This window comes from Dreissena polymorpha, chromosome 11 (genome assembly GCF_020536995.1).
Source record: "Dreissena polymorpha isolate Duluth1 chromosome 11, UMN_Dpol_1.0, whole genome shotgun sequence".
Lineage (NCBI taxonomy): Eukaryota > Metazoa > Mollusca > Bivalvia > Myida > Dreissenidae > Dreissena > Dreissena polymorpha.
This window is the reverse complement of record NC_068365.1, coordinates 24067447-24092298: the sequence shown is the minus strand read 5'-3', so window position 1 is coordinate 24092298 and position 24852 is coordinate 24067447. Positions and strand designations below refer to the sequence as shown.

The following is a 24852-nucleotide window of genomic DNA, read 5'->3' as shown; positions in this document are numbered from 1 at the left end:
CCCCTCTGTGTGATATCTCCTTTTGTTGATGCGATGTCCCACCGACTGCAGGACATAATTTGGATGCCTTGAAATGGCCAAACTCACCGCAATTGTCACACTGTTTTTGATAGGCGGGACATTTCCTTACTTCATGTTTTCTGCAACACTTGGCACAGTATTTTTGTTGCTTATGAGGGTTTTGATGCGTTCTAGCGATGTTTACGTGAGGGCTTTCGCCCAGTGATTTGATGTGAGACGCGGTCAATTCTATTTGCCTACAAACCTGCACGACACGTTCGATGGTAAGTTGTGTAACCGGTATCTCAATTAGCTTTTCACTACACTTTGTGTCATTCACGCCATTAATGATCATGTCACATATTAACCCTTCTTTTTGTTCCCCATATTGACAGTGTTCGGCCTTTCTTTTTAATTCCGAAATGTAATCCATTATTGACAGGTTACCACGCTTTGTGTTGAGGAACTCTTGTCTTTTAATGTTACGGTAATTATGCACTCCGAAATGTCTGTCAAATTTTGTGAAAACTGTTTCTAGATGGTATTTATCCTCGGCTGGCACTGTCGCGATTCCAGCATCCTGATTGGCAACAACTTCCGGCGCCCACGCGAACGAATCGTAAATTTTTAGGCACTCTCTCCCCATGTTGGCAAGTAGGACACCAACCTTTCTTTTTCCAGGCTTGTCGTCCAGACCTAGCGCGTACAAATGAATTATGAAGTCCCGTTTGTAGTCTTCCCAACTTGATGCACTTTCTGACGGGTTAAATTCCGGTAATGGCCTGATTCCCTTCGAAGCCATTTCGCTGTTGTATAAAATGAACCTTTAACAACAGATTTGCAACGTACGATTGTCATGCAATCGCCTGATTGCGCCGATTTTTAATAGATTTCTGACACCATGTAATAACTCTGAACTCGTCGGTGGGTAACTCACATCTGGCTTTATTCATAGATTCACATATATATATATATATAAATCTCAATACAAGTAACTCATGACTGCATGTTTTAACAAGACAATACGAGTTGTGTCCCTTACATTACAATACATGACACAGTTGACTATATTAAGATTTTTTTTGTGTGTTTAATTGTATTTTATCATAAGTTCAGCATTGTGTTTTTTTATGATAAAATAAACATGATGGGTCAAATTAGTTTTATACGGATGTGACACATTATATGAAGAAATACAGCCGACTCGAGTCGTTATGTGGGCAGCGGACCAATAACAGACGTCCGGCCCAGCTCTGCTATTTGTAAATGTCTTAATAATTCCAATACCATAAAGCAGGAATCGAAACTTTATCATCATTAATGCCGCAGTAAAAGTTCCATTTTTAGCTCACCTGATTGCTCAGCTGAGCTTTTAGGATCGGTCTTTGTCCGTCGTCCGCCCGTTGTCCACATTTGGTTTGTTAACACTCTCGAGGCCACATTTCTTGTCCGATCTTCATGAAACTTGGTCAGAAGATTTGTCCCAATGATACCTCGATCGAGTTCGAAACTGGGTCATGCTGGATCAAAAACTAGGTCACTAGGTAAAAAAATAAAAACCTTGTAAACACTGGAGAAGTCACATTTCATGCCCAATCTTTATGTAACTTTTTCAAAATGTTTGTCTTAATGATATGTTGGTTGAGTTCAAAAGTGGTGCTGGTCCGTTGAAAAACATGGCCGCCCGTGGGCGGGGCAGTTTTGCACTTTTCTGAAAAAAATCACTATCAAATATATATATATATAACAAGGTATGCAACTCAAAATCAGCCCAAAACGGGGTGCATCGCTTTGAACAGCCATATCTTCATCAATTGTGCAGCGATTTTCACGATCTCGGTCTTATTCAACGCAGAAATGAATTTCCTTTCTGGAAATGTATATGTCTTGCAATATTTTTACAAATGCTACTAAATACATATATATATTTGTTTGTGAAATTATATTTTTTTCAGAAAAGCTAATTTTTCGTTATAATGTGATTATTTATCATTCAAAATGATGTTTTCACTAAGTAATATCATAGCCACACGCTAACCACCTGTGCTTTCTAGCTCACCTGATTGCTCAGGTGAGGTTTTAGGATCGGTCTTTGTCCGTCATCCGTCCGTCCACATACTTCAAAGTCAAAGATATGGGGGACAAAGTGTTTCACAAACACAGCTTGTTCATCTTATACTTGAGTTTTTAAAGAGAATGATTTTCTTGATGCAAATCAAAGTAATAATCGTATCTGACTCATGTGGTTCAAACACTTTATCACTAGGTAATATTTTTGACAAAGATTAAATGAACCGACTCCTCTCACTTGAGCGAACTAGGGCCATCTTGTTTATTTAAGTTGCCGGAAGTCCTTCCGTACCATAGCGTCACGTCTTGAGTCTAACATGCAACCCAAGACGCGTGTTAAATCGCATAACAAAGATGTAAAAATAAAGTTTTTAAAAAACGACTAAAATTGCTTCTTTAAGCGAAATATAAACATCAATGTAAGATTTCTGATGCTTATCCTCTTTAAAACAAGAGGCCACAAAGGGCCCTGGGTCGCTCACCTGAGAGACTAAGATGGAAACAAACAAAGATTAAAACTCTCCAGCGAATATTTCAAATTATTGGTATGAGAAGACTGACTTTAAAAATAAGGTGTTCTAAAGTATTCACAATAGGCCTATATAGAAAATTACCCCACCCACCATGGCGGCCATGTTTTTAATACCCAGATTTAAAAAAAATATATAATCAGGAAAATGCTTCTTACATACATAAAGAGAAAAATGCCACATCCCCTGGCGGCCATGTCTTTCCACTGATCACGACAATTTTCAAACTCATCCAACGTATCAATAAAACCAATGTTTTACCAAGTTTCATGAGCATTGGCCAAAAATGTGACTTTGAGAGTGTTCACAAACTTTTTTAGTATATAAATTTATGGAAAATGACCCCCCCCCCCACCCTGGCGGTCATGTTACTAGATGGATCAAGACCATTTTTAAACTCAACCATCATATCCAGGAAAAATTCTCCTGACCAAATGTCATGGAGATTGGGCAAAAAATGTGTCTTCTAGACTGTTCACATGTTTTCTTATCTACATACAGAGAAAACTGCCCCACCCCCTGGCGGCCATGTTTTTTCACTGATCACGACTATTTTCAAACTCAACCAAGATATCCATAAAACCAATGTTTTGACCAAGTTTCATGATAATTGGGACAAAAAATGTAACTTCTAGAGTGTTCACAAGCTTTTTTTTACTAAATAAATATAAGCAAAAAGACCCCCCCCCCCCCCCCTCCTGGCGGACATGTTTTTTTTACCGATTCGAAACATTTTCGTTTTGACCAAATTTCATAACAATTGGGCAATAAATGTGTCTTCTAGACTGTTCACACGTTTTCACTATATACATATAGAGAAAACTGCCCCATCCCCTGGCGGCCATGTTTTCCACTGATCACGACCGTTTTCAAACTCGTTCGAGATATCCACAGAACCAATGTTTGGCCAAATTTCGTGATGATTAGGCAAAAAATGTGTGACTTTTAGAGTGTTCACAAGCTTCTTTACTATATAAATATAAGGAAAAAGACCCACCCCCCTGGCGGCCATGTTTTTGGCTTGACTGAGCACAACGTGCTCATGGTGAGCTTTTGTGATCGCCTTTTGTCCGTCGTCCGTCGTGCGTCACGCGTCATGCGTCCGTCGTCAACATTTGCCTTGTGAACACTCTAGAGGCCACATTTATTGTCCGATCTTCATGAAACTTGGTCAGAACATTTGTCCTAATGATACCTCGACCGAGTTCGAAAGTGGGTCATGCTGGGTCAAAAACTATGTTACTAGGTCAAAAAAAGAAAAACCTTGTGAACACTGTAAATGTCACATTTGATGCCCAATCTTCATGTTACTTTGTCAAAATGTTTGTTGAGTTCAAAAATGGTTTCGGTCCATTGTAACTAGCGATGCACCCTATTTTGATAACCCTATTTGATAGTGAACTATTTTTCACAGAAGTTGATTTGTCGTTATAATTCGATTATTTTTCATTCAAAATGATGTTTTTACTAATTAATATCATAGCCACTCGCTAACCACGTGTGTGACAGGTAAAGTCTTCGATCGGGTCTGATCGTTGACTAGTATATATTTCACGCGAGTAGTGTATCGTGTAATTTCTTAAAGTTTGACCCAAACGTTTGTAAAAAAATAAATTGCAATATATGTACATTTCCAGAGGAAATTCATTTCCGCGTTGAATGAGACCGTGTTCACGGAAATCGCTGAATAATTGATAAAGTTATTTCTGTTTACGCGATGCACCCTGTTTTCGGGTGACCTTGAGTTGAATACCAAAGAAGTTGATTTTTCGTTATAATTTGATTATTTTCCATTCAAAATGATGTTTTCACTAATTAATATCATAGCCACACGCTAATCACCTGTGACGTAATCGGGAAAAGAATCTGTGCTCTGTGCCGAGCGTTATCGAGCGGTTAATTACCCAATGAAAGGGTTTCTTGCTGAGCCGATTGTTAACGAACGGTTTAGGATCCAATGATCGGGTTTTATGGTGCGCCGCATGTCAACCGACGGCTATGACCCAGTGATCGGACTTCATACTGCGCCGAGTGTTAACGGACGGTTCGTGACCCGATGATCGTTCTTCATACTGCGTCGAGTGTTAACGGACAGTTTATGACGCAATTATATGGCTTCGTACTGCGCCGAGTGTTAAGGGACGGCTTATGACCCAATGATCGGGCTTCATACTGCGCCGAATGTAAACAGACGGTTTGTGACCCAATGATCGAGCTGCATGCTGCGCCGATTGTTAACGGACGGTTTATGACCTAAAGATCGGGCTCCATACTGCGCCGAGTGTTACGGAAGGTTTATGACCCAATGATCGGGCTTCATATTGCGCCGAGTGTTATCGAACGGTTTACTGTAAACATATAGAAATTCGTCGGTATGAAATTTCGTGGTTTAATAAAAAACAACTTATTCGTTGAGACGTAATTTCGTGGATTTCAAATAAAAAACAACTAATTCGTTGATACGTTATTTCGTGCATTTAAAATTTTCGGGGAAGACTGACCGTCATAATAATAAAACTTTTATTAAAACAATCAGAGTAAGAACGAAGAATATTCTGCGAATCTATGTTGACAGCAAGACTTGAGGTTAATTTGCACTGAAGCATGAAAGTGTTACCCGCTCGCTCATTGTCATCAGTGTTGTTTTGACAATAATTGCAATTCTCAGCGCAATCGGTCCCCTAGTAGTAATAATTGAGTAGTAAGGTCCCCAAAATACACTTGTGAAACCGTTATGTCTCTTTTAACTTTAATTGGCACTAATTCACATATGTGATAAATCCGCAAACTGTTAATTTGACGACGTCACGTAAAAGAAAACAATCGTTGATGTACAGTTTAAATACCGTGCTTGATTAAATTATATTATTACCCAAACACTTATCAAGAAAACAACATATTGTATTAAAAAGCATATCTCAGTCAAACAATGTCTCTTTCAAAATGGTTAAAAACGGGAAAAGTTCAGACACGTTCTCTTCCTTTAGCAGGATTGCCCGACCCTGCAAAGGCTCAGTCTACGACTGAAGTATTATTAACACAGGCCGCTAACGGTTCAGTGGAAGAAATGATCAAACTGTATAAATATTCGTTGGTACTTGAATTCGTGGTTCAGCGGACCAACGAAATCCACGAAAATTCGTACCACACGAAATTAAGTGGTTTTACAGTATGACATAATGATCGGGCTTTATACTGCGCCGAGTGTTAACGGGCGGTTTATTACCCAATGATATGGCTTCATACTGCATCGAATGTTTACTGACTATTTATGACCCAATGATCGGGCTTCATACTGCGCCGAGTGTAAACGGAGGTCTATGACCCAATTATCGGGCTTCATACTGCGCGGAGTGTTAACAAACAGTTTATGACCCAATGATCGGGCTTCATACTGCGCCTAGTGTTTACGGATGGTTTATGACCCAATAATCCGGCATCATACTTCGCCGAGTGGTTAGAGCCGGTTTATGATTCAATGATCGAGCTTCATATAGCGCAGAGTGTTAATGGGCGGTTAAGACCCAATGGTCGGGCTTCATACTGCGTCGACTGTTAATGGACAGTTTCTGACCCATTGATTAAGCTTCATACTGCGCCCAGTGTTAACGGACAGTTGACCTAATGATCGGGCTCACACTGCGCCGAGTATTAACGGACGGTTTATGACCCAAATGATCGTGCCTCGTACTGCGCCGAGTGCTTAAGGACGGTTTATGACCCGATGATCGGGCTTCATAATGCGCCCAAAGTGAACGGACGGTTTATGACCCAATGATCGGTCTTCATACTGCGCCGAGTGTTTACGGACGGTTTATGATCCAATGATCGGACTTCATACCGCGCCGAGTGTTAATGGGCGGTTTATGACCCAATGATCGGGCTTCATACTGTGACGAGTGTTTACGAGAGGTTAATGACCCAATGATCGCGCTTGATACTGTGTCGAATGTTTAGGGACGGCTTATGAACCAATGATCGGACTTCATACTGCGCCGAATGTTGACGGCTGGTTTATAACCAAATGATCGGACTTCATTCTGCGCCGAGTGTTAACGGACGATTTATGACCTAATGATCGGGCTTCATACTGCGCCGAGTGTTTACGGACGGTGTATTACCCAATGATCGGGCTTCATACTGCGCCAAATGTTAACGGACGGTTTATGACCAAATGATCGGACTTCATCCTGCGCCGAGTGTTAACGGATGACCCAATGAACGGGCTTCATACTGCACCGAGTGTAAACTAACATTTAATGACCCAATGAACGGGCTTCATACTGCGCCGAGTGTTTAAGGACGGTTTATGACGCAATAATTCGGCTTAATAGTGCGCACAGTGTTAATGTGCGGTCAAGACCCAATTATCGGGCTTCATAGTACGCCGAGTGTTAACGGACAGTTTCTGAGCAAATGATCGGGTTTCATGCTGCGCCGAGTTATAAGGGACTGTTTATGACTCAATGATCGGGCTTAATACTGCGCCGAGTGTTAGCGGTCGGGCGTCATACTGCGCCGAGTGTTAACGGACGGTTCATGACCCAAATGATCGGGCTTCATACTTCGCCGGGTGTTAACGGACGGTTTGTGACCCAATGATCGGGCTTCATGCTGCGCCGAATTTTAAGGGACGGTTTATGACCCATTCTTGCTTGATACTTCGCCGAGTATTTACGGACGGATTGCGACCCAATTATCGGGCTTCATACTGCAACGAGTGTTAACGGACAGTTTATGACCCAATGATCGGACTTCATACTGCGCCGAGTGTTTACGGACGGTTTGTGACTCAATGATCGGGCTACATACTGCGCCGAGTGTTAACGGACGGTTTGTGACCCAATGCTCGGGCTTCATACTGCGCCGAGTGTTAACGGACGGTTATGACCCAATGATCGGGCTTGATACTGCGCCAAGTGTTCACGGACGCTTAATGACCCAATGATCCGGCTTCGTCCTGCGCCGAGTGTTTACTGACGATTTATGACCCAATTATCAAGCTTCATACTGCGCCGAGTGTTTACGGACCATTTCTGACCTATTGATCGTTACTCATAATGCGCCGGGTGTAAACCGACAGTTTATGACCCAAATGATCGTGCATCATACTGCGCCGAGTGTTAATGGACGGTCTATGACCCAATGATCAGGTTGCGTATGGCGCCGGGTGTTTACGGACGGTTTGTGACCCAATGATCGGGCTTCATACTGCGTCGATTGTTAACAGACATTTTATGTGAAATGTCCATACAGTTATTAAATTTTCAGAGTAAAACTCATTTTATCAATTATACAAACATGTTTTAATTGTAAGTACATGAACCGGTACCGAGATGGGAATGGGACTTGTCCTCTGATAGGAAGACAACCGGAAATGCAAGCCGTCAAAATGCCTGCTAATTTGATAACGGGGACACATCCCTCAGTATTAATATGTCATTAGAATTTGCTTTTCTGTCAAGAAGTTTCAGAACCCGTTGATTGACCCTGTGGTGGCCCTGTAAAACTTTTCGGGCACCTTATGTTTTTTTTGGTAGCGCATCATCGTCACAACTAAACGTGACCTTGGCGTATGAGCTAGGGACACAGATCAAGAACGTTTGAAGTTAAAGTATGGACAAGATTAGATGGACACACACACACGCATAAAACTGAAACACATGTACCATCATATTGAGATTACTACAAACGGTCTCGACAGTAACATTAAAATGAAAATATTTAATAGTTTTTTTATTAACTAAGGAAACAAATGAAAATCTATAGGATATAATATAGGTACATGGGCAGTTCTTTATTGTCCTATCTCTAAAACTCAGTCTCAACCGACATATTTCATTTTATTATGAATAATAAAAACAGCTTTTTGTTGGTACTTGTTTTGACATTTACACGGTTTAAACCGATATATGTGTCGCGTTCTGAGAAAACTGGAAATAATGTGCGTAAAGTATCGTTCCAGATAAGCCTGTGCAGTCCGCGCAGGTTAATCAGGGACGACACTTTCCGCTTTTATGGTCCTTTTCGTTTAAAGGGAGTCCCTTCTTACCGAAAATCTTGTTAAGGCGGAAAGTGTCGTCCCTGACTGCGGACTGCACAGGCTAATCTGGTACGACACTTTACGCACATGTATTAAGCCCAGTTTTCTCAGAACGCGACTCATATTGTCTGCTGAGCGATGAAATTATGATGCTACAAATCAAACACTTTCTCTATTAACTTTATCTAAATAAGAAACAACTAAATACATACATTATTAGCAACAACTGCCTGTTAAAGAACCCATTTAAAAAACGCTTATATAAATCCATTTTTAAAAGACAACATAACACTACAAAACGTAACGATTTAATAAAACGTTGACATGACCATGTCATTGAAGGGTCCTTTTCACGTTTTGGTAAATTGACCAAATTAAAAGAAATTGTTTCAGATTCGCAAATTTTCGTTGTAGTTATGATATTTGTGTGGAAACAGCAATACCGAACATATACTATGCTCTAAAATGACCATTATATGCATCTCGTGACGATTTAAAAACCTGAAAATTTTCAAGCATTGAAACGCAAAAACGATTGAAGAATTTGGAGATTTCTTTTGTTGTAATTATATTTTGTGACACTACGAGGATTGCTTATATAAAGTATAAAACACATCATACATTGTATGAGCACGGATGACCGAGTGGTCTAAGCGTTATACTTTGACTCCGGGGGTCAGTGGTTCGAGCCCTGTTGATAATTACTTTTTTTCTTTCTTTAATGTTATTCTTATTTTTTTACTGGAGTTTTTAATAGCAAATGTTTACATTTATCAATATAAAGCATTTAATGACAAACTTCAATACATGCCAAAATCTGTCCCTTTAAAATGTTAATCATATGAGTCGTATTCTGAAATAAACTGGTTACAATGCATGTGCGTAAAGTGTCGTCCCAGATTAGCCTGTGCAGTCCGCACAGGCTAATCAAGGAAGACACTTTCCGCCTAAATTGGATTTTTGAAAAGAAGAGACTTCATTTAAACGAAAAATGTCATAAAAGCGGAAAGTGTCGTCCCTGATTAGCCTGTGCGGACTGCACAGGCTAATCTGGGACGACACTTTACGCACATGCATTAAACCCCATTTTCACAAAGCACGACTCATATTCATTGGATGGTAAGCTTATATGCCACACTGAAATGACTGTGCTTATATTGTGCAAATTCTGTAACATAATGTGAAACTGTTCAAGTTTTAAAAAAATGCAATACTGTCAAGTATGGCATGTGTTCAAATCTGCTTCATCATATTACATTTTCAAGGATCGTTAAAACGATGAAGAGAGAATTGTAATTAAATTTGATACATTGTATTTGCGGACATTTAAGTTAAAAAAGAACGTAAGTACAATGCCTTTTGAATGTACATTTACGTGTATTTCAAAATGTGCCCATGTTCTGATGACACGCAATTCGCCTCTATCATTAACATACGTGTTTGTCTAAAAGCAAACGTGAAATAAATTTTATTTTATGCTTTCCGGTGGTTTATAGAGAAATATCAGTGAAATAAAAGTGGTATTTCACTGTTTCAAACAGTGAAACATAACAGTGAAAAATATCGTTATTTTTCACTGTTTCAGTTAGATACTGGAACTACTTCCCCAATAACCCCATGGTGAGCCTCAATTGCAATTTTCATTCAAGGGAGACTAGTCTACTTGAACCTGAAACACACATTTACCTCCCTTAAACATAATTATTTCGTCTGCTGCTTAACTCTTTAACAGCAATGGATGAATTGGAAAACAATGAAATAAATCTTCTTTTCTCAAGTATCTTTGACTTTGATGACTTTTTTAATGAAATAAATGAACAAGATGATGACAGCGCTTCAAAATCACAAGAAATAACATCAGCAGCACCAACAGCAGGAGCAGCAACATCAGCCCCACATCCACTGGTAACAGCATCAACACAGCACAGGAAGAAAAAGAACAAAACCCAACATCAACACCAACAAGGAATTTCAGATCTGTAAGTGTGGATAGCTTTCTGCTTGAAAACGAAAATTTAAATACAAAAAAGAAAACCGACAATGACATCAGACTTTTCAAAACTTTCCTAAAAAGTCACAAAAATGAGGCAAGAAATATTGAAACTATACCTCCTCATGAATTGAACCCTCTGGTCTGCGAGTTTTTGTTGGGTGTGACTAAAAAAGATGGATCAGAGTATGAACCCACATCTTTGAGGGCATTTTTAAGCTCAATCGACAGGCATTTAAGGCACATGAACTACAAGCACTCTTTGATAAATGACCCTGAATTTGCCAAAGTGAGGGAAGTATTAAAAGTAAACAAAAAGCTCTGAAAAAAGAAGGTTATGGAAATAAACCGCATCAAGCCCAGGCATTAACAAATGAACATATTGAAGCTATGTACGCAGCTAAAACTCTGGGAGAATCAAGCCCAAGAGCTCTATTACACTCACTGTGGCTTATATGTACAACCCATTTTGGGATGAGAACCGGCAAGGAAATTCACACCCTATGCTGGGGTGATGTCAGCCTTGGAATCGATTTTGAAACTGGTGAAGAATTCATCACCTTCGACACTGAGCGTCAGACAAAAACCCGTACTGGTGAAAATCCTAGGGATATAAGGTGATTTTCCTACTTTAATATATTTGTACACAAATCTGAATTGATAATTTTTTATTTATATAAAAACTGGTACTGTTTATAAAATATTTAAATGGAATTTTTCTTTAGTAAAAATAATACAAACATGGAGGATATTTGTTGGTTAAGGTAGAATATCGATTTTATTTCACGAGTGATCATAGAAATTATTATTTTTACGAGTGGCGAAGCCACAATTGAAAATATATATTTTCTATTATCACAAGTGAATTTATAGACCTTTTTTTACAATATAATTCTTATTTGTATTATTAATATACAGTAGACTTCACTTTTGGTGGAATAGTATTTAATTTAAACAAAACATTTAATGCAACACACATTTTAACTATTCATAGGAAAGTCAAGCCACGGGCATATGCAGTTCCCGAACAACCTGACAGAGATCCGGTGCATCTCTACAAGCTATATGCCGACAAACGCCCTGTTGACATGATGACAGAAGACAGCCCCTTCTTCTTAACTCCTGGCAACAAGACACAGCAATGCTGGTTCAGGAAGTCTGCCATGGGAATAAACAAGCTATACAGCATAATGACCGAGATGAAAACAGATGCTGGTATTCAAGAGCCAAGAATCACCCCATACAGGTCAAAACCCCATATTATATACACTACTTTCATAACAAGACTAAAATATATAATAAAAATCACTTACCTCCCATTTATTAAATAGGTGTTGTTTGTCCAATTTTCATGCTACAACACTCAAAATTTTAATTCATAAAATCTCCTGTACTCGACTAGTACTATTCCTCTACTTTCCGGTTCCATTACATCCAGTACTTGACAGACCACCATGTATTTATTGAAGTGTTTCAAGAGCACACAAAACAATTACAACTTATATCTTATGTAATATGTCATGTGTACCGTTGAATATTGATTTTATTTTTACCATAGATATAAACATTTTTCAGTGCAAGAAAGCACTTGATTCAGAAGCTGAATGACGAGAATGTTCCTGCTCATCAAATAATACAGATTTCAGGGCACAGAAATATTAACAGCTTAAATAATTACAGCAGTTTGAACAAGGAACAGTCAAAAAATATTTCAAAAATACTTTCTCATTCAAACCAGTCAGTTGAAAAGCACAACCGCACAGCCACTGCCACTGCGTCAGCCACACCTGCATCAAGTGATTTTCCGATGGCCCGAGGATTTTTTGTCAACTCACATTTCCAGGGCAATGTAACATTTAATTTTCACAACTCTGAATCTTACATGGGCCTTTCCCAGACACAGAACGTAGTCAATCACCAGAGGCAATCTCCATCCCGTACAGTTACACCGGCGGTAACCGCAGATTCCCCTGTACAGCGACACTACAAGCGAATCCGTCCTATTGCAGAGAGTGACAGTGATTGATATCGAAACCATTTAGCACAAAAACACTGTTGAAATATGTTTGCGTTCCTAGTTTAATCCAGTTATGTGTTATTAATCCAGCAAGTCGTAAAAGTGTTGTTCAACATGGCGAGCACTTTCGTAACTTTGAGATCAGTTGAATACACAAATTACTACGCCAGTATATGCAACACTATTAATTTCATAATAATTTAAATTAAACTATTGTTTGTAATAATATTGAATGTATAAAGTATGAAAAAGATATATGTTGAATAAAACATTGATTTTAATAGTAATACACTTTTTACAGATGTGAACTATTTTCTTGTGTAGTAAGTTCTGTGTGCGTTCTAAAAATTGAGGCACCCCACGGGGAAACTTAATGAGGCAAATTCGGAAAATTAACAAAACTACAAAAATAAGCATAAAATAAAAAGAAAATTTGTTGGTTTCGGTAGCATATCGAATTTAATTCACTCGTGATCATAGAAAAAAATATTTTCACTCGTGGCTACGCCACTCGTGAAAATATAAATTTCTATGATCACTCGTGAATTAAATTCGATATGCTACCGAAACCAACAAATATCCTCTATATACCTCAATAAAATGGTAAGTGAAAGTACCGCTCATGATTTCTATTTACATTTAACCATATATACCTTGTTATTAAAAACAGAAGTATTTTTTACCGGCTTTTGGCATGGTCTTTTTAAAATTTAATATTGCAAATGTAGCATTGAATGTCAGCAAATCTGCTGATATATTACATGTTTGTTACTAATATTATACAATTTCACATACCAGGAAAGTTATCTAGACGTGGCTACTAAAGCATGTGGATTAATGATATACATAAAAATACATATGCTTGAACCTGTACAGTATGACAGTTGGGTATACATCTATCTCTTGCGTGATGACACGCAATGTTGTGCAATGCTTAAAATACCATGGTGTACACAAATTAAAATAATTCAAAACTATTAGTGAAAATACATTATATTGAACAAGCATATTATTGTTTACATATAAATACATAGAATGACTATACTTTGTTTAAGTAGAATATTTGCAATCTTTTCAAATATCATATACAGAATATTTGTTATTAACACGGAATGCATGCGACACAAATTTGGCACATTTGGACAATTAATGGTAACATGTTTAAAATGTTTACGTCTTAATTTTTTAATGATTAATGTTACAACATAGTAGAACAGACAAATGCATTTAATAAAATGCTTCCTATAAAGACTTTGTTCAAGTGTTCCCATCGCGTTATGTACAACCATGAGGTCAAACCATTTTTAGTAGACTTTTCGGTATTTTGGAAAACTGCTGCCAAAATGTAAGCGTGTTTGTTACTGTAAAAGAACTCTAAATTGATAACATTGAGGATATGTGAAAAAATCCACAAGAAATAATGTTTGTAGTCATATTAGATTTGAAAATATGAGCGTTTATAATATAATGGTGAAATAATTTATCTCGATGTGAAATTCCCATAGTTACGAAAAGGTGGTTTAAAATGAATATAAAGAATTTAATAGACAACTATGGCTGTCCGGTTAAAGCAGTGGTTTGTACAAATGCTTCTCACCTAAGCAAACCGGATTCAATCCACGTTCACACGTACATAGCTGGAAATTTAAGCTTACCGGTAAATTAAAAGTTCGCCCCAACAAACTGCGGGTCCAACCATAATGCAGCCTCAGGCGCCGCAATCATGTTTATGCAATCACTAAAAGCCTACTTAGTCTCATGTAACTCGAAATGTGGATAGACGGCAATGTGGTGATTTCAGTTTTTTTGTCAGCCGAAAATTGTGCTTCATATGGTGGCATAAATAAGAAACTCTGTATATGGAAAGAATGCAATATTGGGAATATACACGTAATTGTCGAACAAAATTGTGGTTGCTTTGATTCTGGAATACGTTAACACTAAAATTTCGATTCTGGGACGACTTAATATGTCCTTAAACTAGGTTGGTGAAACTTGGTACGTGGACAGATATTCAAACACGTTGGCGCGATCAAGACCGCCCTGACGATTGTCTTGCTTATTCGTGACATTTTTTACTAACATAGGCACTATTCTAGTGTGTAAATATTCAAAGTTTTAATTGGATCGTATTTTTTCTTTATCCTTAAGTCTAAGAATGGATTGGTGGATGCGTGTCCTATTTTAAGAATATACTATTGAACTAATGTTGACCAGAGATGTATATCTCTGTGCTGACCTTACTTATAATCTGATCAATAGGGGAAACTACCGGTTAATCAAATGTTGAGCTCAAGTCACGATTTTCATTCAAGCTTATGTTAATACGCTTAGAGGAACGCTGAAAATACTCCGTGCTGGTTGGCCAACAAGTTTATCCTACGTCATATGTGCAGTCACCCTTGACGTCTCGCATAACTCACCGTGGATAATAATAGTCTCCCGTCTGCATCCAGTCACGTGGACAGAGTTTAAAGCGTGTCGGATTTCTCGCGATTTGTTATTTTGTATCATGCACTGTGATTTCGCCAGTCTTTATTTATCAAGTATCTAGTTAAGTTCGCAGTTAAGGCAAACATTGTTTTAATATATAACTTCGCTTGTATGAAGATGCATCGGCAATGTGTAATAGTAGTGCAACTATGCTTATTGCTTGGACTACTTACTTTAGGAGTTAAGACAGATTCGATAGGTATAATTATTTACCCTAATGTTTTATTTTGATGGATTTATTGAAATGTTCGCGTGAATGATTGGTTGCCTTATTCAGTTTTAAAAATGATTAAATATACAAACAATATGCTTTTTAGTTGACTCAATATGTGACCGCATTTATTTGAAATAAGATGCTGTAAGAGTTAAATAATGTGCTTTTCCATCCCTTTTCATAAAATCACTGGTTTTGCGTGTTGTTGTTTTTCAAAATTGTTTCCATGCTTACCCGGTAACTCTGAAATGTGTTTTTCTTCTAAATTACCAGGCGTAAGGTTTTGTCATGAAGACAAAGTCGACGACCACTACGCCGGTCTGCTTGCGCATTTCAACGCCTCTTCTCGCGTCATCAAAGACGGCATCAAAGACGCTCAACTCAACGGCGAGTTTACGTGTACCTGTACCATTACAGCAGAGGAAGACATAGCGTTGCTTTACGTCTGGTCCAAAGTCGCCGCAATATCACAGGACTGTAATAAACATATCAACGTCAATACCGATGCCGACAGCGTCAAGTTTTCCGGGTGCTGGGATTCACCGAAGGAAAGTTTGTCTCAAATCCCGGCGGGTCAGCAGATCCGATTGATCCTGAAGACGTCCACAGAGCAGCTTCACGATGACGATTACGCGATCTATATACATGTAGCACCAGGTAGGCACAGCGTACACGGCCGAGCATTTGCCATCTTGAGTATAGAGTATACCGTATGTTTGTGAGATGTAATAATATTAAGTGTAAAATAAATATGCGATACTTGCTGTTTAACTGTGCAGAGATGCAATTTAGATTAAATCAAAGGCAGTAAATGAGAAAATGCGTGAACTCAAATAACGACATTCTGTACCAGTAGCTTTGACATCCCAACAAAAAATATTTTATACGAAGGCGTTTGCAACTTCAAGACGTGTATTTCAGATAAGTGTAAATTATTTTAGTTTTATGTTAAAGCAATTGCTTTCTCAATTATACCACTTATTAAACCAAGATAAAACCATCTTATTATAAAAACCAACACATCCGAAAAATCCAATCAAATGTTCAAATGATCGACACATTTAAGAGATGCAAACAATTTTTTAGCTTAAAAATAAAACCTCTTTAGCTCACCTGAGCACAACGTGCTCATGGTGAGCTTTTGTTATCGCTTTTTGTCCGTCGTCCGTTTTCCGTTGTGCGGCGTCAACATTTGCCTTGTTAACTCTCTAGAGTCCACATTAATAGTCCAATCTTTATGAAATTTGGTCAGAAGATTGGTTTCAATGATATCTTGGATGAGTTCGAAAATGGTTACGTTTGCTTGAAAAACATGGCTGCCAAAGGGCGGGGCATTTTTCCTTATATGGCTATATATGGCTATAGTAAAATCTTGTTAACACTCTAGAGGCCACAGTTATCGTCTTATCTTCATAAAACTTGGTCAGAAGATTCATCCCAATAATATCTTGGACGAGTTCGAAAATGATGCCGGTTGGTTGAAAAACATAGCCGCCAGGGGGCGGGGCATTTTTCCTTATCTGGCTATAGTAAAACCTTGTTAACACTCTGGAGGCCACATTTATTTTCCGATCTTCATGAAACTTGGTCAGAAGATTTGTCCCACTGATATCTTGGATGAGTTCAAAAATGGTAACCTTTGCTTGAAAAACATGGCTGCCAAGAGGCGGGGCATTTTTCCTTACATGGCTATATATATGGCAATTGTAAAATCTTGTTAACACTCTAGAGGCCACATTTATTGTCCAATCTTCATGAAACTTGGTCAGAAGATTCATCCCAATACTATCTTGGACGAGTTTGAAAATGATGCCGGTTGGTTGAAAAACATGGCCGCCAGGGGACGGGGCATTTTTCCTTAAATGGCTATAGTAAAACCTTGTTAACACTCTAGAGGCCACATTTATTGTCCAATCTTCATGAAACTTGGTCAGAAGATTCATCCCAATAATATCTTGGACGAGTTTGAAAATGATGCCGGTTGGTTGAAAAACATGGCCGCCAGGGGAAGGGGGCATTTTTCCTTAAATGGCTATAGTAAAACCTTGTTATCACTCTAGAGGCCACATTTATTGTCCAATCTTGATGGAATATTGTCAGAAGATTTGTCTTAATGATATCTTGGATGAGTTCGAAAATGGTTACGTTTGCTTGAAAAACATGGCCGCCAAGGGGCGGGGCATTTTTCCGTAAATGGCTATATAAGGCTATAGTAAAATCTTGTTAACACTCTAGAGGCCACATTTATAGTCCGATCTTCATGAAACTCGGTCAGAAGATTCATCCCAGTAATATCTTGGACGAGTTCAAAAATGTTGCCGGTTGGTTGAAAAACATGGCCACCACGGGGGCGGGGCTATTTTCCTTATATGGCTATGGTAAAACCTTGTTAACACTCGCCATATTTCCAATCTTCATGACATTTGGTCAGAATATTGGTCTCAATGATATCTTGGATGAGTTCAAAAATGATGCCGGTTGGTTGAAAAACATGGCTGCCAGGGGGCGGGGCATTTTTCCTTATATGGCTATAGTAAAACCTTGTTAACACTCTAGAGGCCACATTTATTTTCCGATCTTCGTGAAACTTGGTCAGAAGATTTGTCCCAATAATATCTTGTTATCTCAGGTGAGCGACTTTGGGCCTTTCAGGCCCTCTTGTTTTGTAATTTCAGACGTATGAAAGATAGGTATTACGCATTAAATTTGGATTTTTACGAAACATTTTGTTTGAAATCAGCATAACCGTAAGCTTTTTAGTTTTATTTTATATACAGAGTGCGTCATTTTCTACATGGACTGACAACCTACAGTATATGTGTACCATTCATTTAACTGATTTAATTTAACTTCAATGAAAGTGTCATCGTTAATTTACAAAGAAACCTTTGTTGAATGTCCAATACACACACATATTCATCAAACTTGCGCCAAAGCTCAACAGGTCGGAGCGGAACATTTGCATAGTTATACTTTAATTCAACACGCGTTTCAAATTAATTGCTTTCGTAAGATGTTTAAGTATTTATAGGTGTTGCTCATACATTTTTTACTTGAATTTTGACATCATAGGCTGAGATTTATAGTAGATATGATGTTGATATGGTAGTGGTTGTTCTGATCGCGATGGAAGTGGTTGACTTAGTAGTTTAGTTTTTGTTTTTGCAGTGTTTTTGTTGTTGCTTTTAATATATTTACATGAATTACATGTAGAAGGCAGTTGATTTATAAAGGCAATCGATGAAATTAAGTCTATTTAATATTATCTGCGTCATCTCGATGCTTGCAAGTGCCACGGTATTGCGATTTGAAGTGTTAAATTTATTCTTCCATTTCAGAAACCGGTACAAAACTTACTCTGTCGTGTCAACTACCGGAACCTAGCGTTAGTATTGCGATTACAACAGACACTACTATGGACACCTTTATCGCGCTGTCCAACATTACTGCTAACGTCACTACCACGTCAACCGTACCAATCGTGCAGACGTCTAGGAAGAAAGCAGGTTCGTTATATGCGTAACTTTGTGCTGGATAAAAGCGGGTTTTTTTGCGTCTGAAAATTCAGCAAGATTTAAATAAAGCAATCAGTTAATGCATTAGTCAGTAAATATATAGATGGTGAACATGTAATGAAGATTGAATTCGGGCGTGGCATGGTCTTTACGTTACTCTTACTAATCTTCCGTCTGTTGGCAAGGAACAATTTAAATAATAACAGTATCATTGCAAAACTACTTATTGAAATACGATAACAATTCGCGATAGCATAGCAAAGTTAAACATAGTTGTTGTTGTTGTTTTCAAAAATAAAAATTTGTTTTCCTATTTCAAATCATCGCTGACTATATTTTGAAAGTTTCACATGAAAAAATCACGGTGTAGACAAAAGCTATGTCTAACCCAATTTGCTTTCAGTATTAAATGGTGATAACATCACGTCATTTTTCTTGTGTTTTAAGCCCCTGGCGATATTTTCCGATGTATCGTTGAATCTTAAGTTCAATTAGAGTTTCATTGTGAGATGGACCGCTTCGGTAGCGACACAAAACGAATGTAAACAATATGAGTCGCGCTGTGGAAAAACGGGGCTTAATACACCTGGTTACATGTGCAAATCGCACAGGCTAATCTGGGACGACACTTTCCGTCTTATTTGTAATTTTACGAAGGAGATATTTTCTTTAAACAATGACTACAATAAAAGCGGAAAGTGTCGTCCTTCGTTGGCAAGTGAGCGCTGCACAGGCTAATATATGGCGTCAATTTACGGAGATGCATTAAACCCCGTTTTCCCAGAGAGAGGCTCATGGTATATCATACTATACCGCATTGTTTTCGACTTGTGTTCGTATTAGAGAACACGCGCTTGACGAATCGGGTACAATACAGGAGCGTGTTCGTATTAGACCACACGCGATTGACGAATCTGGTACAATACAGGAGCGTTACAGGAGCGTTATTATAAAATACTAAAAAATATGCAGAAAATCGCAATCATAGTAATCACTAAATTATTGATTATAAATATAATACGGATCTCTGAACTAATAACAGTTTATATATGGTATTTTGGTAACAATGCACGATTGAGCGTTGTTTACCAATAAACGGAGTTTTCATACTTATTGATTGAACTAGATAAACGAAGCAACTGGCAGCTGTGGCTGAACACACGGATATTCATAAGTCTAAATCTTCTTTGTCAATGAATACGAGCTGAGAAAACCGATCTTAATGCATATAAGCCTGTGCAGTCTGCACAGATTTATTACAGATGGGGTAATCACGTGATGATCTAAAGGAAATCAAGATGGCGGCGTTCGTTCCAAAACAGGTATTTTTCGCCGTTTTATACCCTTTATTACTTTAATTTAATTATTAAATGCAGCTCACTTTCCAGCCAATACAGCAAGAAAGTGATTAGCGTTTATTTCGTAGTAATATTCGTTTTATATCTCGACTTTACCCTGTGCACAATTCCTTAGCGGGAGCTATTCGTCATGTAATTTGTGATCTTTGCTGGGTTTCACTTGTGAAATAACGCTTCTGCATACAAATAGAGACATATTTGTATTTATAATCCATATACGACTATTCTTTGAATGTTTCGTAATGTGTTTGGTAAAATACAGATGTGTACGAATCGTTTTTCAAGTAATAAGAACTTAAAATGTTTTAAGATCTAAACGGGTCCCGCTTTTGAGATGATCACAACGGGATCCCGATTTCAGCCGAAAAACGTGAGGTCGTTGAATGCCATTCTGGTGTAAAAGTAAACGCTATAGAAGTATTTAGACAAGATACATGTTAACTAGAACGAAACTTAGCAGATCTAATTAATCAAAACCAAACACAACTTGTGAATGCTGCTCCCTTTTATTTAAAAATTACGCATGACTTTAAGGTTTTTAAAATACTTTTTTACAGGAAAACGTGTGGCCTACCAAAGGGCTTCCGCAAGAATAATAACTGCAAGGTATGTAAGTATGAACTAGTTACAGAGGGTATTTGTCTTAATTTAATAATCACCATTAATATCGGGATGAAGTGCCGAGCTGGATCTACCTCGAACCCTTGACTTGCTATCGAGCGGTCCATGAAATGAGCTAACCGGCCTGAACAATAAGCATTGTGTTAACCCACCTTTAAATGTAGTGTTTAAGTAATGTTTCTTCAGCCTACCAATACATTACAACAGTTTATCAAATCTTCTGAAATAAACTTACGTTAGTTGCCAATAATGTTCATGTTGCATATGCCATTAATTTTATTTAGCACTTCATTTATCCTCCTTTTAACGTATAATGAATTAATACCTATTTTAATGTATAATGACAGTGACCACGCGTTCGATTAGCATGGAAGGAAGCGATTAGCCCGGAAGGAAGCGATTGCCTGGGCGGAAAAGAATTGACCATGTCGCCACGGAAAGAAATGCTGTTCAGAAAGGGGCTATTGGGTGCGCTGGGAGAAGGCCCGAACTAACTACAGCAAAATGCTGCCAACCAAAATAATGGGCATAGAGTAAAATGACTGTGACAGTATTTAAATAATACTTAAGTGACGCTGGTGAAAAGCCTTAAAAAATAAAAGTGTGCATTATTTTTGCATCGACATACATGTACCATGTTCAATTGTTACTGCCGTGTTTGTATATTCTAGGTTTATCACATGAACATATAGTAGTAGCCCCACATTGTAAAATGTGTATACCAACTTACATTTCTATATCTTTAATTAAGACTTTATTAATACGTAAGTGTACCATTTTTTCCATTTTTATTAACAATTAACTGACCATTGACATATAGTGAAACGGGCCGTGCATCCTAATTTTGGCGTTTATATGTATTACATTTTTTGTATGCAAAACACCAGTTTTCATACGGTGTTTATAATCTGTGTTTACTGTAGGTCTGTCTGCTTAAAGTCTTAGATAATTATGAATCTGATAGGTTTATTTAGATCTGTCAACACACATCTTCATTGTTTCCACCCACCAAAGAATGAAACGTCCAATATAATTTTCTCTTATTCCAAATGATGCCCATTTTATAACTTATACCTTCGTGGGTATACTTCACTGATATTGACAAAACTGATTCATTAGTGATAATTTTTATTTCAAAGATATTTCAACTCTATCTTGGAGACAACAGGAATTACATCTTACTTTTAACTTCAAATTTGTTGACCTCTTAAGTGTTATAACAGTGTAAACTAGCATTCGCATTGTCTTTATTAATTGTCTTAATTGTATTATGTGCTACTTTTAATATATATTTACATGTATACAAAATAAATCATTTTGCAATCACCCTGTGTAAGTTATATATCAAGAAAAAAAGTAATGTCTTATTATTTTAATTCGTTTCTTCATTCAAAACATATTATAAACTATAAAAAAACAGATGATACACCATGGGTAGAATTTCAGATCACTGATCAGAATAAAATTATCCATTAAATTCAGACAAGAAGAGTAAATCGACTCCAAACAATATTTGAGTATTATTGGTTGTCAATTGCACAATATAACAGTAAATCACAGGTTCAAATCACATAAATCAATATATAAAAGAGATTAACATAAAATCACAGCTTTAAATCACATAAATCAATGTATAAGAGATCAAGTATATATAACAATTTTCAACAACATTAGACCAAATATGTGAGATCAATTAATTAAGAGGAAATACACATAAAATAACATAAAAAGCATATACATAGTTATAACTGTTTCGATACATATGTTAAGTGCTTTTTTGATTTTGTATGCCTGTACAGATTTGTTGCGTGTCGGTATTATTTACCGCATTGGCAGGCATTCGCCGCACGATCCTCGTGCTGACTAGCTTTGTGGTCTTGTAGGCCCTGTTTTGACGTGTACTGTGAACCACACGTGTCGCAGGTAAAGTTTCCTGTACTATCGTTGTGTAACAGTCACGTGCTTTTTCACCTGTTGGCGAAACAGTTTCCCGCACTGTGAACATGCCTCGCGGGCCGCCTCTCCGTGAATATGATTTCTGTAAAAAAAATAGAATGATAGATGTAACGTGTTAGAAATTGTTGGATTTTCAACAACTCGGGCTTATATAGCTTGTGCGCTAGCTGAATACATTTGTGACAACGTATGCTTTGAATACCACTCACTGTACTTTAATAATTATCGATTCTAAATTATGAATACAAAGCTCACAAGCTTATAGACATTTAACAACGAAAAACGATCATCGATATTCATCATACAATATATTCACAAGAGGTACACGTATTTATAGTAATAGAGTTGATAGCAACTTGTCTTATGTATAACAACTTGTGTTATGTATAAAAAGGTACAGACACACCGAGATCTATTAAATACAAGTAAAATCGAGATGGTCTGCAATACCTGTGCATTTTCAGCTTGTCCTTGTCAAAGAACATTTTCCCACAACACCGGTATGGGGCTTGTCCATTGTGCTGTCTGATATGACGGCTGTAGCCTATCCTTGATTTGAACAGTCGGCCACACTCAGTGCAGAGACGCGCCGTGCTTGAAGGGCTTGAGGTCGATGCCATATTCGTCTGAAAATTTCGGTTTGATCATTATTATTTTACGTGTTTACATCTTAACATTACATGAAATATTTCTAGCAAAACCTAGCAAAATAAATCAACAACTAAGGGTGACATTACAATTTTGCCTTAAGCCTAAATACCCATCACTTTACACACGCACGCACGCGCGCGCGCGCACACACACAAGCATATATAGCTGCAACCTGTGTGAATACCGGGACGTAAATGACCTTAAAACATAAGTATCAAATGAGGATTTGCTGTTTCCTTAAAACGGGACCCCTTTGTGATCATATCATATCTGGAACCCATTTAGATCATGCACGATTCTGGTTAATAAAACTGTATAAGACAGGTTTAAGACATCTACCTCATACCAGACCGCTTTATAAACATAAACAGCATACTCGTATACGGATTAAAAATATAAATATGCATCTAGGTGTATGCAGGACAGTAATTCAATAAGTGAAACCCAGCAAAGATCACAAATTACATGGTGAACGGCTCCCGCTAAGGAATTGTGCACAGGGTAAAGTCGAGATATAAAACGAATATTACTACGAAATAAACGCTAATCACTTTCTTGCTGTATTGGCTGGAAAGTGAGCTGCATTTAATAATTAAATTAAAGTAATAAAGAGTATAAAACGGCGAAAAATACCTGTTTCGGAACGGACGCCGCCATCTTGATTTCCTTTAGATCATCACGTGATTACCCCCTCTGTATTAGGGACGACACTTTCCGCTTTAACTTGATTTTTTATTTGTGAGCGTTAGCTCACAAATATTGAGACGCAATTTTGCAAAACAGTATGGACTTAGCTACGTTAAGAACCGTAACCCGTGACTGTCTGTGTGGATAACTGCAGTAAAATTAAGCAGACGAATGCTTAAAGCGTCTGCTGTAACAACCGCATCTGCCTGTTCTCACTGGTACAGTACATAGTGTGTATATAACAGATTGTAAGACAACGTTGGCCAGTCTAGTGTTTATAATTGAAATCTGTACATATTTGCTGCTTTCAGGGAAAACGGGGCTTAATGCATGTCATGAGATTAGCTTGTGCACACTGATTAGCTGTATCAATGATTAGGAAAAAACACACATCTCGACCTGTGTTTTAAGACACACTCTTTATAAATTTGAATGGGTTGTGGTCATTTCAAACTTGCGATATAAAAAATTATAACATAATTTTGAAAACTGAGTTGCGTCTAAGATTATACAACAGCAAACAAATTCGGTGCCTTCAGCTCTTTGATTATAATAAGAGACTTCCTCCAGACGAGAATTACCATATAAATCAGAAATCAGAGAGATAAAAAAACACATGTTCACAATATTTGTCGCGAGTTTAATTGTATCACGGTGCCGGTATAAAGAGCTCGTTCAATTACACGCTAGTGTACTTATTCATTTAG

The 24852-nt window shown here is 37.7% G+C and overlaps 3 protein-coding genes and 1 long non-coding RNA gene across 13 annotated transcripts in view; 1 reads left to right on the top strand and 3 right to left on the bottom strand.

Annotated features, from left to right (window-relative positions):
- The window catches only part of LOC127850214 (protein still life, isoform SIF type 1-like), a 353922-nt gene that overhangs the window by 191791 nt on the left and 137279 nt on the right, over nt 1-24852 (bottom strand). The window lies entirely within an intron of this gene.
- LOC127850221 (osteopetrosis-associated transmembrane protein 1-like) overlaps nt 1-24852 on the bottom strand; it is a 256800-nt gene that overhangs the window by 211757 nt on the left and 20191 nt on the right. The window lies entirely within an intron of this gene.
- On the top strand, nt 20139-22114 carry LOC127850231 (uncharacterized). Its single transcript, XR_008035145.1, has 3 exons — nt 20139-20194; nt 20788-20836; nt 21199-22114. It is a non-coding gene; the product is annotated as an uncharacterized LOC127850231 (long non-coding RNA).
- Nucleotides 22360-24201, bottom strand: LOC127850225 (zinc finger protein 2-like). The gene is made up of 3 exons (XM_052383097.1): nt 24092-24201; nt 23258-23433; nt 22360-22889 (listed from the first exon to the last, which is right to left on the bottom strand). Exons 1-3 carry the CDS (start codon nt 24113-24115, stop codon nt 22790-22792), a joined length of 300 nt encoding a protein of 99 aa, XP_052239057.1. The 5' UTR covers nt 24116-24201; the 3' UTR covers nt 22360-22789.